Source organism: Uranotaenia lowii, chromosome 2 (assembly GCF_029784155.1).
Source record: "Uranotaenia lowii strain MFRU-FL chromosome 2, ASM2978415v1, whole genome shotgun sequence".
Lineage (NCBI taxonomy): Eukaryota > Metazoa > Arthropoda > Insecta > Diptera > Culicidae > Uranotaenia > Uranotaenia lowii.
Window position 1 is genome coordinate 154647602 of NC_073692.1, and position 15042 is coordinate 154662643.

The following is a 15042-nucleotide window of genomic DNA, read 5'->3' on the forward strand; positions in this document are numbered from 1 at the left end:
GATTCAGATTTCAGATTCAGATTTCAGATTCAGATTTCAGATTCAGATTTCAGATTCAGATTTCAGATTCAGATTTCAGATTCAGATTTCAGATTCAGATTTCAGATTCAGATTTCAGATTCAGATTTCAGATTCAGATTTCAGATTCAGATTTCAGATTCAGATTTCAGATTCAGATTTCAGATTCAGATTTCAGATTCAGATTTCAGATTTCAGATTCAGATTTCAGATTCAGATTTCAGATTCAGATTTCAGATTCAGATTTCAGATTCAGATTTCAGATTCAGATTTCAGATTCAGATTTCAGATTCAGATTTCAGATTCAGATTTCAGATTCAGATTTCAGATTCAGATTTCAGATTCAAATTTCAGATTCAGATTTCAGATTCAGATTTCAGATTCAGATTTCAGATTCAGATTTCAGATTCAGATTTCAGATTCAGATTTCAGATTCAGATTTCAGATTCAGATTTCAGATTCAGATTTCAGATTCAGATTTCAGATTCAGATTTCAGATTCAGATTTCAGATTCAGATTTCAGATTCAGATTTCAGATTCAGATTTGAGATTCAGATCTCAGATTCTGATTTCAGATTCAGATTTCAGATTCAGATTTCAGATTCAGATTTCAGATTCAGATTTCAGATTCAGATTTCAGAATCAGATTTCAGATTCAGATTTCAGATTCAGATTTCAGATTCAGATTTCAGATTCAGATTTCAGATTCAGATTTCAGATTCAGATTTCAGATTCAGATTTCAGATTCAGATTTCAGATTCAGATTTCAGATTCAGATTTCAGATTCAGATTCAGATTTCAGATTCAGATTTCAGATTCAGATTTCAGATTCAGATTTCAGATTCAGATTTCAGATTCAGATTTCAGATTCAGATTTCAGATTCAGATTTCAGATTCAGATTTCAGATTCAGATTTCAGATTCAGATTTCAGATTCAGATTTCAGATTCAGATTTCAGATTCAGATTTCAGATTCAGATTTCAGATTCAGATTTCAGATTCAGATTTCAGATTCAGATTTCAGATTCAGATTTCAGATTCAGATTTCAGATTCAGATTTCAGATTCAGATTTCAGATTCAGATTTCAGATTCAGATTTCAGATTCAGATTTCAGATTCAGATTTCAGATTCAGATTTCAGATTCAGATTTCAGATTCAGATTTCAGATTCAGATTTCAGATTCAGATTTCAGATTCAGATTTCAGATTCAGATTTCAGATTCAGATTTCAGATTCAGATTTCAGATTCAGATTTCAGATTCAGATTTCAGATTCAGATTTCAGATTCAGATTTCAGATTCAGATTTCAGATTCAGATTTCAGATTCAGATTTCAGATTCAGATTTCAGATTCAGATTTCAGATTCAGATTTCAGATTCAGATTTCAGATTCAGATTTCAGATTCAGATTTCAGATTCAGATTTCAGATTCAGATTTCAGATTCAGATTTCAGATTCAGATTTCAGATTCAGATTTCAGATTCAGATTTCAGATTCAGATTTCAGATTCAGATTTCAGATTCAGATTTCAGATTCAGATTTCAGATTCAGATTTCAGATTCAGATTTCAGATTCAGATTTCAGATTCAGATTTCAGATTCAGATTTCAGATTCAGATTTCAGATTCAGATTTCAGATTCAGATTTCAGATTCAGATTTCAGATTCAGATTTCAGATTCAGATTTCAGATTCAGATTTCAGATTCAGATTTCAGATTCAGATTTCAGATTCAGATTTCAGATTCAGATTTCAGATTCAGATTTCAGATTCAGATTTCAGATTCAGATTTCAGATTCAGATTTCAGATTCAGATTTCAGATTCAGATTTCAGATTCAGATTTCAGATTCAGATTTCAGATTCAGATTTCAGATTCAGATTTCAGATTCAGATTTCAGATTCAGATTTCAGATTCAGATTTCAGATTCAGATTTCAGATTCAGATTTCAGATTCAGATTTCAGATTCAGATTTCAGATTCAGATTTCAGATTCAGATTTCAGATTCAGATTTCAGATTCAGATTTCAGATTCAGATTTCAGATTCAGATTTCAGATTCAGATTTCAGATTCAGATTTCAGATTCAGATTTCAGATTCAGATTTCAGATTCAGATTTCAGATTCAGATTTCAGATTCAGATTTCAGATTCAGATTTCAGATTCAGATTTCAGATTCAGATTTCAGATTCAGATTTCAGATTCAGATTTCAGATTCAGATTTCAGATTCAGATTTCAGATTCAGATTTCAGATTCAGATTTCAGATTCAGATTTCAGATTCAGATTTCAGATTCAGATTTCAGATTCAGATTTCAGATTCAGATTTCAGATTCAGATTTCAGATTCAGATTTCAGATTCAGATTTCAGATTCAGATTTCAGATTCAGATTTCAGATTCAGATTTCAGATTCAGATTTCAGATTCAGATTTCAGATTCAGATTTCAGATTCAGATTTCAGATTCAGATTTCAGATTCAGATTTCAGATTCAGATTTCAGATTCAGATTTCAGATTCAGATTTCAGATTCAGATTTCAGATTCAGATTTCAGATTCAGATTTCAGATTCAGATTTCAGATTCAGATTTCAGATTCAGATTTCAGATTCAGATTTCAGATTCAGATTTCAGATTCAGATTTCAGATTCAGATTTCAGATTCAGATTTCAGATTCAGATTTCAGATTCAGATTTCAGATTCAGATTTCAGATTCAGATTTCAGATTCAGATTTCAGATTCAGATTTCAGATTCAGATTTCAGATTCAGATTTCAGATTCAGATTTCAGATTCAGATTTCAGATTCAGATTTCAGATTCAGATTTCAGATTCAGATTTCAGATTCAGATTTCAGATTCAGATTTCAGATTCAGATTTCAGATTCAGATTTCAGATTCAGATTTCAGATTCAGATTTCAGATTCAGATTTCAGATTCAGATTTCAGATTCAGATTTCAGATTCAGATTTCAGATTCAGATTTCAGATTCAGATTTCAGATTCAGATTTCAGATTCAGATTTCAGATTCAGATTTCAGATTCAGATTTCAGATTTCAGATTCAGATTTCAGATTCAGATTTCAGATTCAGATTTCAGATTCAGATTTCAGATTCAGATTTCAGATTCAGATTTCAGATTCAGATTTCAGATTCAGATTTCAGATTCAGATTTCAGATTCAGATTTCAGATTCAGATTTCAGATTCAGATTTCAGATTCAGATTTCAGATTCAGATTTCAGATTCAGATTTCAGATTCAGATTTCAGATTCAGATTTCAGATTCAGATTTCAGATTCAGATTTCAGATTCAGATTTCAGATTCAGATTTCAGATTCAGATTTCAGATTCAGATTTCAGATTCAGATTTCAGATTCAGATTTCAGATTCAGATTTCAGATTCAGATTTCAGTTTCAGATTTCAGATTCAGATTTGAGATTCAGATTTCAGATTCTGATTTCAGATTCAGATTTCAGATTCAGATTTCAGATTCAGATTTCAGATTCAGATTTCAGATTCAGATTTCAGAATCAGATTTCAGATTCAGATTTCAGATTCAGATTTCAGATTCAGATTTCAGATTCAGATTTCAGATTCAGATTTCAGATTCAGATTTCAGATTCAGATTTCAGATTCAGATTTCAGATTCAGATTTCAGATTCAGATTTCAGATTCAGATTTCAGATTCACACGGAGAAAAAAGACGACAGTTGTTCCAATTATTTCAGCTTGTTATACCAATAATCGAAATGCAGTTGATTTTTTCGCATTCAACTACTTATATAATAGATCCAACTACAAACTTCTAATTGTCCTTACACAATTAACTATCAATATAATGCATTCAACTGTATGATTTATTTTATGCATTCAACTATAAATACAATAGATTCAACTACAAACTGATGATTGACCTTATGCAATCAACTAGGAATATAATAGATTAAATTGTAATGGTATAATAGATTCAATTGTAATGGTATAATTGATTCAACTGTAGATATGATAGATTCAACTACAATTGTATGATTGATTATAGGCAATCAACTATAAATATAATAGATTCAACTGTAGTGGTATAATTGGTTCAACTGTTAATATGATAGATTCAATTGTAGTGGTATAATTGATTCAATTGTCAATATGATAGATTCAACTACAATTGTATCATTGATTTTAGGCATTCAACTATAACTATAATAGATTCAACTGTAGTGGTATAATTAATTCAACTGTAAATATGATAGATTCAACTGTAGTGATATAATTGATTCAATTGTAAATATGATAGATTCAAATACAAATGTATGATTGATTCTAGGTCTTGAACCATAAATATAGTAAATAAAATTATATTGTTATGATAGATTGTGTCATCAGGAAATTCGTCATCAGGGAACCGAAATTGTCAACCATCGGGAATTGGTTGCTCACTCACCAACGAAGGCGAATTAAACGCGGCGAGTAATATTGAAAAAATAACAATTTTTAATTATTTTCAGCGTTTTATAATCTGTGTTCCCCTCTTCTAGGTTTATCCCTGCATGGTGGTTATCCAGCTGGAAGAAAAATTTCGAACCGAAGCGAGGTCCCCGTGATTGTGTTCCTGGTACATGGAAAGCGGACCACCCAATGGCAGCGATGGTGTGGCAGCTTTCTGATCCTGCTGCTGAGATCCGAGGACCTTCAGGCACAGCTTCAGGCTGGGGCAGTAAGCGGCAGTTCACTAGCTGGATGAAAATTTCGGATCGAAGCAAGGTCCCCGGTCTAGCAAAGCGTACCACCCGATGGCAGCTATGGCGGAAGCTGAACGAGCCAGTTCATGTTAGTATTGTAAATTAAATCAATAATAAATGATTTTCTAGCATGGTATAGCAGCTAATCAATATTAAATATGATGTCTTTGTATATATATATGAATTAAATCAAATAAAATTAACTTTTAATTCTATAATACACAATAATTGAATCAACTATAAATATGATTGAATCAACTATTTTTGTATAATTGAATCAACTATATATATATAATAGAATCAATCATACATTTATAGTTGAATCTATCATATTTACGGTTGAATTAAGAAATTCAATCATACATATGTAGTTGAATCTATGATATTTATAGTTGGGTGCGCAAAATCAATCATATCAATATAGTTGAATCTATTATATGTATTGTTAAACACATAAAATCAATTCGACAGTCTATTGTATATATAGTTGATAGTTTAATATTTATAGTTAGCCGAGAATTAATCAGAAATATGATTGAATGATAAGTGGGTTATTGTTAAAAATACTATACTTTTTTCTCCGTGCAGATTTCAGATTCAGATTTCAGATTCAGATTTCAGATTCAGATTTCAGATTCAGATTTCAGATTCAGATTTCAGATTCAGATTCAGATTTCAGATTCAGATTTCAGATTCAGATTTCAGATTCAGATTTCAGATTCAGATTTCAGATTCAGATTTCAGATTCAGATTTCAGATTCAGATTTCAGATTCAGATTTCAGATTCAGATTTCAGATTCAGATTTCAGATTCAGATTTCAGATTCAGATTTCAGATTCAGATTTCAGATTCAGATTTCAGATTCAGATTTCAGATTCAGATTTCAGATTCAGATTTCAGATTCAGATTTCAGATTCAGATTTCAGATTCAGATTTCAGATTCAGATTTCAGATTCAGATTTCAGATTCAGATTTCAGATTCAGATTTCAGATTCAGATTTCAGATTCAGATTTCAGATTCAGATTTCAGATTCAGATTTCAGATTCAGATTTCAGATTCAGATTTCAGCAGATTCAGATTTCAGATTCAGATTTCAGATTCAGATTTCAGCAGATTCAGATTTCAGATTCAGATTTCAGCAGATTCAGATTTCAGAATCAGATTTCAGATTCAGATTTCAGATTCAGATTTCTGATTTAGATTTTAGAATACGTCTGAACCCTGTACTGCATGAATTATAAAGGTTTTGGTCTTTTATTGTTTTTATTGTTTTTGAACAAGACACCTTCCTTGAGAATTGTAAATTTTCTATAACTCTGATAAGTGTCGCTCTCAATGGTTTTCCATCACTTATTTAAGTTTGAAAACTGTAAAATTCGGGTTAGAATTTGTCGGAATGATAACAGCTTTACAGCACACCCATTATCTATCGCACGTTGATATGAGCAGATTATGAGATCTTTAATGCGCACATATATAAGGCTCGGCTCAGACCTTCGATCAACTAAGTTAACGTTGGTGCTTAAGCTTTCAACTGTTTCGAGATGATGAAAGTTTGGTTCATTTTGGTGCTGGCTTTGGTCGCTGTGAAGGTAAGTTCTTGAAGTTGGTCAAAAGAGAGTTGCGTAGCTTAATTTACAACATTTCAAACAAAATATGATTCTACCTTTAAGTGGTATTTTAACAAGATACTTTTTAAAAAAAATTGAAAAATAAACTTTTTTTTATTTCAGGCTTCCTACATACCATATCCAATGGCTGTGCCTCCTGTGAATATTTCTGAGAGTTTAGAAAAGCAAACTCGTATCGTGAATGGAAATTTCGCTGTTCTAGGTCAATTCCCATACTTCGCTCAAATTTTCCTCACTGTCGATGGTTTTAATTCATTATGCGGTGGTTCGATCATCTCAAACCGATGGATTTTGACAGCAGCTCATTGTGCTGATGGAGTTTCAAGATTCCAAATATTTGTTGGTTCTGTAGAGATAACTAAGGGAACACAGTATTTTTTTCAGGAAAAATATATACATCCGAACTACAATATGTATTTAAACTACGACATCGCTCTTATACGTGTTAACAGCACAATTATTTTCACAGGTAAACGATCGCAAACTTTTTTTTTTACTGAAGTTTCATAATTGCCCAACATTTTTCAACAGATTATGTCAAACCCATCACTTTACCAAGTATAGGAGAATTAAACCAGTACGAAGGCTACAAGCCTTTGATAATGGGATTTGGAAAATTGGGTGACAATCAAGCGACATCAAGTAGGCTGAAATACGCTGAGGTATCAGTAATATCAAACAGCCAATGTGAAAAATCTTTCGGACCTGCGGTCATTATCCCTTCAACGATGTGTACTGTAGGGCTAGCAGGACAAAATACATGCAACGGAGACTCAGGCGGTCCAGTCGTTTACAATAATGTGCAAATTGGAGTAATTTCGTTTGTGCATTCTGCTGGCTGTCAATCAGGTAATCCTTTTGGACACGTTCGCGTTGCAAGCCTGCGGCAATGGATTTTAGACGTGACTGGAATATAAGATTACCTATAATTTTGAGCACTGATAATTTGTAATAAAAAAAATCATTCAAGCATAAAACATCAAAAGAATTTTTATCGTACCGTGAACGGCCCTAATTCTGCGCAGTCCAAACTCTGCGCATTTTCATGTTCAAACACAAATATTTTAACAGTAGCCCAATAAAACATCCACAAAACAAGCAGAATTACTTCAGTTATTGTTTATCTTCAATTTTGTTCCATTCGTTTTGAAATTGGCTGTTTTGTTTAAGAGAAATAGAGAAACTCGAAAAAAATAGTGCAACCACACAGTGAAAATGGCCGCCATTAAGCAGTACTGCTAAAGAGCTTGGGGAACAAAAATTTCAAATTAACAGTGCTAAATAGTAGTTTTTCGTTGGAAATGCCTTTACGAGAAAGATTTAGTCATTCTTAACATAACAGTTGAGAATTTTTGAGATAAAAAAAAGTTTTTCGTATCAAAACAACAATTTACCTACGCGCAGAATTAGACACCCTTTGTTTACGAACGTTCCTAATGCGCAGAATGAAAACCACCGGAGCAAACAGAGGTAACTGTCATATCCTGGCAGTTATTCTGGCAACACTGTATGCTGTCAGCCGAGCACGCGGTGAAAATCTACTGCGTAATAAATTCATTCCTTACATCAGCCACCATATGTAAAGTACGCGTTTCTATCGTAGAGTAAAATTAAAAGTTAATAAGTAGTTTACTCGTGCGTTTTACTTTACTCCGGATACGGGTTGTCTTCCTGCTGCTTCTACCCTGCTGGAAATACAATAATTTGGCGACGAGTGCGTATTCAAACCTGCGCGAGAGATTACTGGAAGTACCTGTCGGATTCTTCGATCTTCTTTCGGAGAACTATTAAAAAACAATAATTTCTTAAACAACAACACTTACAACCGTTAACGCCAAAATTCGTTAATCGACTGACTCTTTCGCGAACATTCGTTTTTCACTTTTTTTCTTCTTCCCGTTTCTGAAAAAGGCCTTTTACACACTCAACAAATAATACTCAATTTTATGAATATATCTATTAAAATGTTTAAACATTATTTTATTCAGTTCTGATATGCTTCATCTGTACCCTACAGTACCTAACCTCTCTTTCTACAAAGATGATCCATCCGGAAGGTGCTGCTGCTGCTGCTGCTGGGGCCGGTGCTGCTACTATGCCGGTGACGTTTTCGTTCGAACCGTTCAACCCAGCTGCTGGAAAGTTCGATCGGTGGTTAGACCGATTGCAAATTTCGTTCCGGATCTACAAAGTAGCCAATGTAAACAAACGGGACTACTTGCTGCATTACATGGGCCTACGAAATCCTGTGCAACAAGCTGATGGACGAGCCACCGCTGGAGAAAAGCTACGATCAAATTGTGATGATTCTCAAAAACCACTTCACTCCTGCTCCGTTGGAAATATTAGAAAATTTTAAGTTCCAAAGCCGTAAACAATTGGAACATGAAACGTTGAGCGACTACCTGATGGATTTGGAGAAATTAGCCCAGACTTGCAATTTCGAAGCCCACCTAAACAAAGCTATCCGGAACCAGTTCGTTTTCGGAATCCGGATCCGTGTTATCCAATCGCGATTGCTGGAAGTGCGCGATTTATCACTCGAGCGGGCGAAGGAGATTGCGTTCGGTATGGAGATGTCGTTCCGTGGGACCGACGAAATGCATGGTTTCCGTCTTCGGCCGTTTGCTGACGTAAAGTACATCGAGCACGGCAAAACCAAGAAAAAGAAGAGCAACAATCAACTATCTTCAACCAACTCGACTGCAGCTGCGTCGTCTAAAAAGTACGATGGCCAAAAGAGAACATGCTACAGATGCGGTGATGATGGTCATTTGGCCGACAAATGAAAGTATGTGACTACCAATTGCAAGTTCTGCAACAAGAAGGGACATCTCGAAAAGGTTTGCCAGTCGAAAAGGAAGGAAGAGATGAGAAAGAACGATGCACATCATCTGGAGGAGCCGTACGTGGTTAAGGATCTTTTCCACTTGCGTTCGGCGCTGAACTTTTCAGGCAAGTTCATGCTGGACATTACCGTCAACAAGAAGGTGCTCACATTCGAGGTCGACACTGGATCCCCGGTGTCATTGATCGGTTCCCAAGATAAGCAACGGTATTTCCCTCACCTTACCCTTCATTCTGCTGACTTCCGACTGGTAAGTTATTGCGATAATGAAATTTCGATTCTCGGTAAAATTTTTGTTAACGTTGTTGCTAATGGAGATGAGACACTACTTCCTTTACACGTTGCGGATTCCAGCCGTCACCCACTAGTAGGTCGAAACTGGCTTCGTGATTTAAATATCGATTTTAATCGCATTTTTAAACCTGGTACGCATTCAATGTCTCACTGTAGCTTGGTGCCGGAAGTTACCACGACTGCTTTAAAAAATATTTTGCATAAATACCCTAACGTGTTTAATGACCGTATTGGCCATATTTCTGGTGTGCGGGCTACACTTGCGATCCGTGACAATACTAAACCAATGTACATTAAAGCAAGACCAGTTGCATTTGCAGTTCGCAATGCCGTTGACAAGGAAATCGACAAATTAGTTAGTGATGGTATCTGGGAAAAGGTAGACCATTCTAACTGGGCCACACCTGTCGTGCTAGTGCAGAAGGCAGGCGGTAGGGTGCGCTTATATGGAGATTACAAAATTACGTTAAATCCCAACTTACTTGTCGATGATCATCCCCTTCCAACGGTGGAAGAGCTTTTCGCGATTGTCGCGGGCGGACAACGATTTTCGAAAATAGATCTGTCGCAAGCTTACTTGCAATTAGAAGTGAATCGCGAAGATAGAGAGTTACTTACCCTTAGTACACATCGTGGACTGTTTCGTCCAACGAGGCTCATGTACGGAGTGGCCTCAGCCCCTGCAATCTTTCAAAGATTAATGGAACAGATCCTACAAGATATTCCGGGTGTGACAATTTTTATCGATGACATTCGTGTGACAGGTCCCGATGACCGTACCCATTTGCTTAGATTAGAGGAAGTACTTAAGAGATTAGATGCTCATAATATGCGAGCTAATCGGGAGAAATGTGATTTCTTTGCGGACAATATCGAGTATTGCGGTTACAAAATAGATCGACACGGTGTCCATAAGCTTCGTTCAAAAATTGACGCGATCGAAAACATGCCAATTCCTACCAGCAAGGAACAAATTCGTTCTTTCATCGGTCTCGTTAGCTATTACGGTCGATTTTTCCCCAATCTTAGTACAATTCTATACCCTCTTAACAATCTTTTAAAAGATGATGTTCCATTTAAGTGGAGCAATGCGTGTGACAAATCGTTCAATCTAGTTAAGCTTGAAATGCAAACCGACCGTTTTCTTGTCCATTACGACCCCACTCTACCGGTGATTCTAGCTACGGATGCTTCTCCTTATGGAGTTGGTGCTGTCCTAAGCCACCAGTACCCTGATGGTTCCGAGCGACCTTTACAGTACGCGTCGCAAACATTGAGTAGAACTCAACAAAGGTATTCTCAAATCGATAAAGAGGCCTACGCGATAATATTCGGTGTTCGCAAATTTCAGCAATATCTGTACGGTCGTAAATTTACTTTGATAACCGATAATAAGCCGGTTAGTTTGATTTTCTCGGAGGTAAAGGGTTTACCTACTATGTCGGCAATGCGTATGCAACACTACGCCGCATTTTTACAAGCGTTTGATTTAGACTAGTTCACTTTTCGGCTTTTTTCGCTGATCGCAACGCCACTTACAGGGTTTGATCCTCATTCATTTTCAAGAACTCTGGCCGAATTTGAGCTCATTTGAGTAAGTTTCCGGCGTGCGCTAAGAGTTTTATTGAAAAAAGTCAATTTTTCTGGAAAATTTTCGTAGATGTGTTCCTAGCAAGCTGTTGTTAATATAAAATGTTAATTTTATAGTGCTCGGTGATTGGTATGACAAGCATTCGTATGGACCTGATTTAGATAATTGACTAAATCAAACCGAAAAAATTTAAAAATTCATAAACTACCCACTTTTACAGAAAATTTACTTACAAGTTGAGAGCTTAAAATCAGTAGTAAATAGAAAAAAAAATATTTTCGATATAAACTTTTCATAAAAAGATAGCCTTATTTATAACCTTTAATTTGATGTATAACACTTAATGTTTGCAAGAGTGCTAGCAAAGTTATTCAAATATCTATGCAACAAATTTGATTTGATAACATATTTTTCATTCAAGTTTGCTCCACACCAACTTGTGCACAAGAAAGGATATTTTATTCAATCAAGTACCCCATGACGGGGGCAGGAGTTAAAAAAAGCGCGCGCTTTGATCAAGTTGTAAGCAAGTCCTCTTGATGCCACGTTTTGCAGGTTGCATGATGCTAAAACTTGAATGGAGACAACATTATGATTCAAAGAATGTGATGTGAATGTTTGAATATCTTTGCTTGCACTGTTGCGATAATTAAGTGTTATACATCAAATTAAAGGTTATAAATAAGGCTATCTTTTTATGAAAAGTTTATATCGAAAATATTTTTTTTTCTATTTACTACTGATTTTAAGCTCTCAACTTGTAAGCAAATTTTCTGTAAAAGTTGGTAGTTTATGAATTTTTAAATTTTTTCGGTTTGATTTAGTCAATTATCTAAAACAGGTCCATACGAATGCTTGTCATACCAATCACCGAGCACTATAAAATTATCATTTTATATTAACAACAGCTTGCAAGAACACATCTACGAAAATTTTCCAGAAAAATGGACTTTTTTCAATAAAACTTCTAGCGCACGCTGGAAACTTACTCAAATGAGCTCAAATTCGGCCAGAGTTCTTGAAAATGAATGAGGATCAAACCCTGTAAGTGGCGTTGTGAACAGCGAAAAAAGCCGAAATGTGAACTAGTCTATGATTATAGTATACGTTATCGTCGTTCGTCGGATCACTGTAACGCTGATGCAATGTCGCAACTACCTGTTGCCACTACTGATTCGGGATTCGAAATTGAGGAATCAGATGCCGTCGAAATAAATACGATTCAGACACTTCCCTTGACTGTTGATGAACTCAGTAGCGCTACACTACAAGACAAAAGTGTGCAAGAGTTGATGCGTGCGCTTAGAACCGGTAAAGCGATCGATGCTAGATTTCGTTTCGGTATTAACCAAGAAGAATTTAGTTTGCAAAAATATTGCTTAATGCGTGGCGCTCGCGTTTATGTTCCACCTACTTTGCGCGTCAGAGTTTTGAATGAACTTCACTCAACACATTTTGGCATAACCCGAATCAAATCACTAGCTCGAGGTTACTGCTGGTGGGAAGGCATTGACAGGGACATTGAGAATCTTATTAAAAGCTGCGCGTCTTGTCAAGTGAATAGAGCAAATCCTCCGAAAATTTCGTTTCACTGTTGGGAAACCCCATCAGAACCCTTTCAACGTGTCCATGCGGACTACGCCGGTCCGTTCATGGGTTTTCTATTTTCTAATATTAATTGATGCTTATTCGAAATGGCCAGAGGTACGTATCCTCAGGAACATGACTACAGAAACTACAATACGCGTTTGTCGGGAATTTTTCAGTACATTTGGCATTCCATCCGTTTTTGTGAGAGACAATAGTCCTCAGTTTACGTCCGCGGATTTCGCTAAGTTTTTAAAGATGAATGGAGTCGTTCACAAACTAAGTGCTCCCTACCACCCGGCGACGAATGGTCAAGCCGAAAGGTTTATCCAGACTATGAAATGCAAATTAAAGTCCATGGATTGTAACAATTCCGATCTACATTCCGAATTATACAATATCTTACTATCGTATCGAAAAATGATACATCCGACTACAGGACATTCCCCTGCTCAGATGGTATTCGGCCGTCAGTTACGTTCTCGTTTAGACCTGATGATTCCTTCAGACGACCCTAAAGACAGTGTAGTTCAGGGAAAAGTACGTGACTTGACAGTTGGATCCAGGGTGTCAGTACGCAACTACGATCATTCTACAATTTGGGAGTTCGGTGTAATAAAAGAGCGTCTTGGTAAGTTGCACTACCTCGTACAGTTGGATGATGGACGTGTTTGGAGGAGACATATCGATCAACTACGGGCTGTTGCTGTAGAGGAGCAAGACTCGTCGAAAGAGGTAACATTTTCGCGGGATGGTGGGTTTAACGATTATGAGAACTCAGAAGTTTCAATCGCAGTAACTCCCCAGAATCCAATCCCAGATATTCCTTCCTGTACAGATCCTATTCCTGATCCACAAAACTCTCCAAAACCTACCGTTGCTTTATCTCCTACTATACCAACTGGCAACACTGCTGTAAACCGATCACCAGGCGTACAAGCGAACCAAGGACTACGTCGTTCAGCAAGGACGATCAGAGCTCCACAGAAACTGGACCTTTGATTCGACGGAGTAGTCTTTTCCGGGGGAAGAGCTGTCATATCCTGGCAGTTATTCTGGCAACACTGTATGCTGTCAGCCGAGCACGCGGTGAAAATCTACTGCGTAATAAATTCATTCCTTACATCAGCCACCATATGTAAAGTACGCGTTTCTATCGTAGAGTAAAATTAAAAGTTAATAAGTAGTTTACTCGTGCGTTTTACTTTACTCCGGATACGGGTTGTCTTCCTGCTGCTTCTACCCTGCTGCAAATACAATAGTAACAGCGACTAAAAATGGTTGCGGTGAGTCGGAAGATATTTAGCAAAAGCTTTCTTATGAGTTTTAGGAAGTTCCGGGACTAGTAAAAGTGGTTTGGAAACTCTTTGAAAACTCTTCGAATCTCAAAGTTTTGTCAAGGATAACAAAATCTCGAATACGTTTTCAACCGTGTTCTCATGTTAATAAGAATAAACTGTGCGGTTTAGCTCGACATTCAGAAGTAGTTCTGGCGGGCTGCAGAACCGCCTCCAGCCGGGAGAATTACACGCTACTTCACTTGCTCCCCCGCACTTGCTAACTGATATTGAGCCGAATAAAGCTGCGCGTAGTTTCCCCGTTTTTGAGCTGTCCTGTAGCCCGCCGGAACTGCGTCCAAATATCGGACTTGTCTTTACAAAATAAAACAGGTTAGTTTTAACAAAAACCGGCATAAACATGGCCCCTCAACATATTTTTGATAAGCAAGCTGCAGGAAATAAAAGTTTTTGCAAGTGAAATTATGAACAACTGAAAGAAAGTGCCACAAAAGGTTCAAAGATCCATGGCTGGAATTGACCCATGATCATTATTTACAATATTCTGCTGTACGTAAACATGGTTTTGAAACCTTCAAATTGAACAAAATATTCCTCTTGCCATTACGGAATGGTGTAATGGTTTTATTTAGGTGCGCAGAATATGGGACATATGCGCAGAGTTAGTGAAAATAGTGCGCAGAATAAGGGCCACAGGAATATTTTCCAAATGTTGCAATTGTTCCACATTTTTGCTCGAAATTTGAGCTTTCATTATTCTTGACGTAAAGTTTAGTAGTTGGTCCAACTGTTCACAAAATTTTGTGAAAAACCATTGTGAGGTAAATTTTTAATAGCTTAAAACATTTCAAAAATCCTTAAACGCTCAGAATTAGGGCCGTTCACGGTACTTGTTGTGAAAAATAGAAATTCTCGAGCGACTTATAACCTAGTACGGCAAAACAATACACTTTCATGGTGTGCCAAAATACGTTATTAAAAAGAAAAAATGACCACCAAAACGGCACTCGGCATTCAAAAGATATAGTATTCAGGCATTCATTCTGAAAATTA

General features: G+C 36.3%; 3 protein-coding genes across 3 annotated transcripts; all 3 read left to right on the forward strand.

Moving 5' to 3' along the window:
• The first annotated feature begins 6252 nt into the window (after positions 1-6252).
• LOC129748575 (collagenase-like) lies at positions 6253-7336 on the forward strand. Its single transcript, XM_055743233.1, has 3 exons — positions 6253-6332; positions 6474-6840; positions 6903-7336. Exons 1-3 carry the CDS (start codon positions 6285-6287, stop codon positions 7286-7288), a joined length of 801 nt encoding a protein of 266 aa, XP_055599208.1. The 5' UTR covers positions 6253-6284; the 3' UTR covers positions 7289-7336.
• A 1076-nt stretch (positions 7337-8412) lies between these two features.
• On the forward strand, positions 8413-9160 carry LOC129741982 (uncharacterized). Its single transcript, XM_055733825.1, has 2 exons — positions 8413-8571; positions 8630-9160. Exons 1-2 carry the CDS (start codon positions 8413-8415, stop codon positions 9158-9160), a joined length of 690 nt encoding a protein of 229 aa, XP_055589800.1.
• A 3666-nt stretch (positions 9161-12826) lies between these two features.
• LOC129741983 (uncharacterized protein K02A2.6-like) lies at positions 12827-13693 on the forward strand. The gene has a single exon (XM_055733826.1). It carries the CDS (start codon positions 12827-12829, stop codon positions 13691-13693), a length of 867 nt encoding a protein of 288 aa, XP_055589801.1.
• The last annotated feature ends 1349 nt before the right edge of the window (positions 13694-15042 follow it).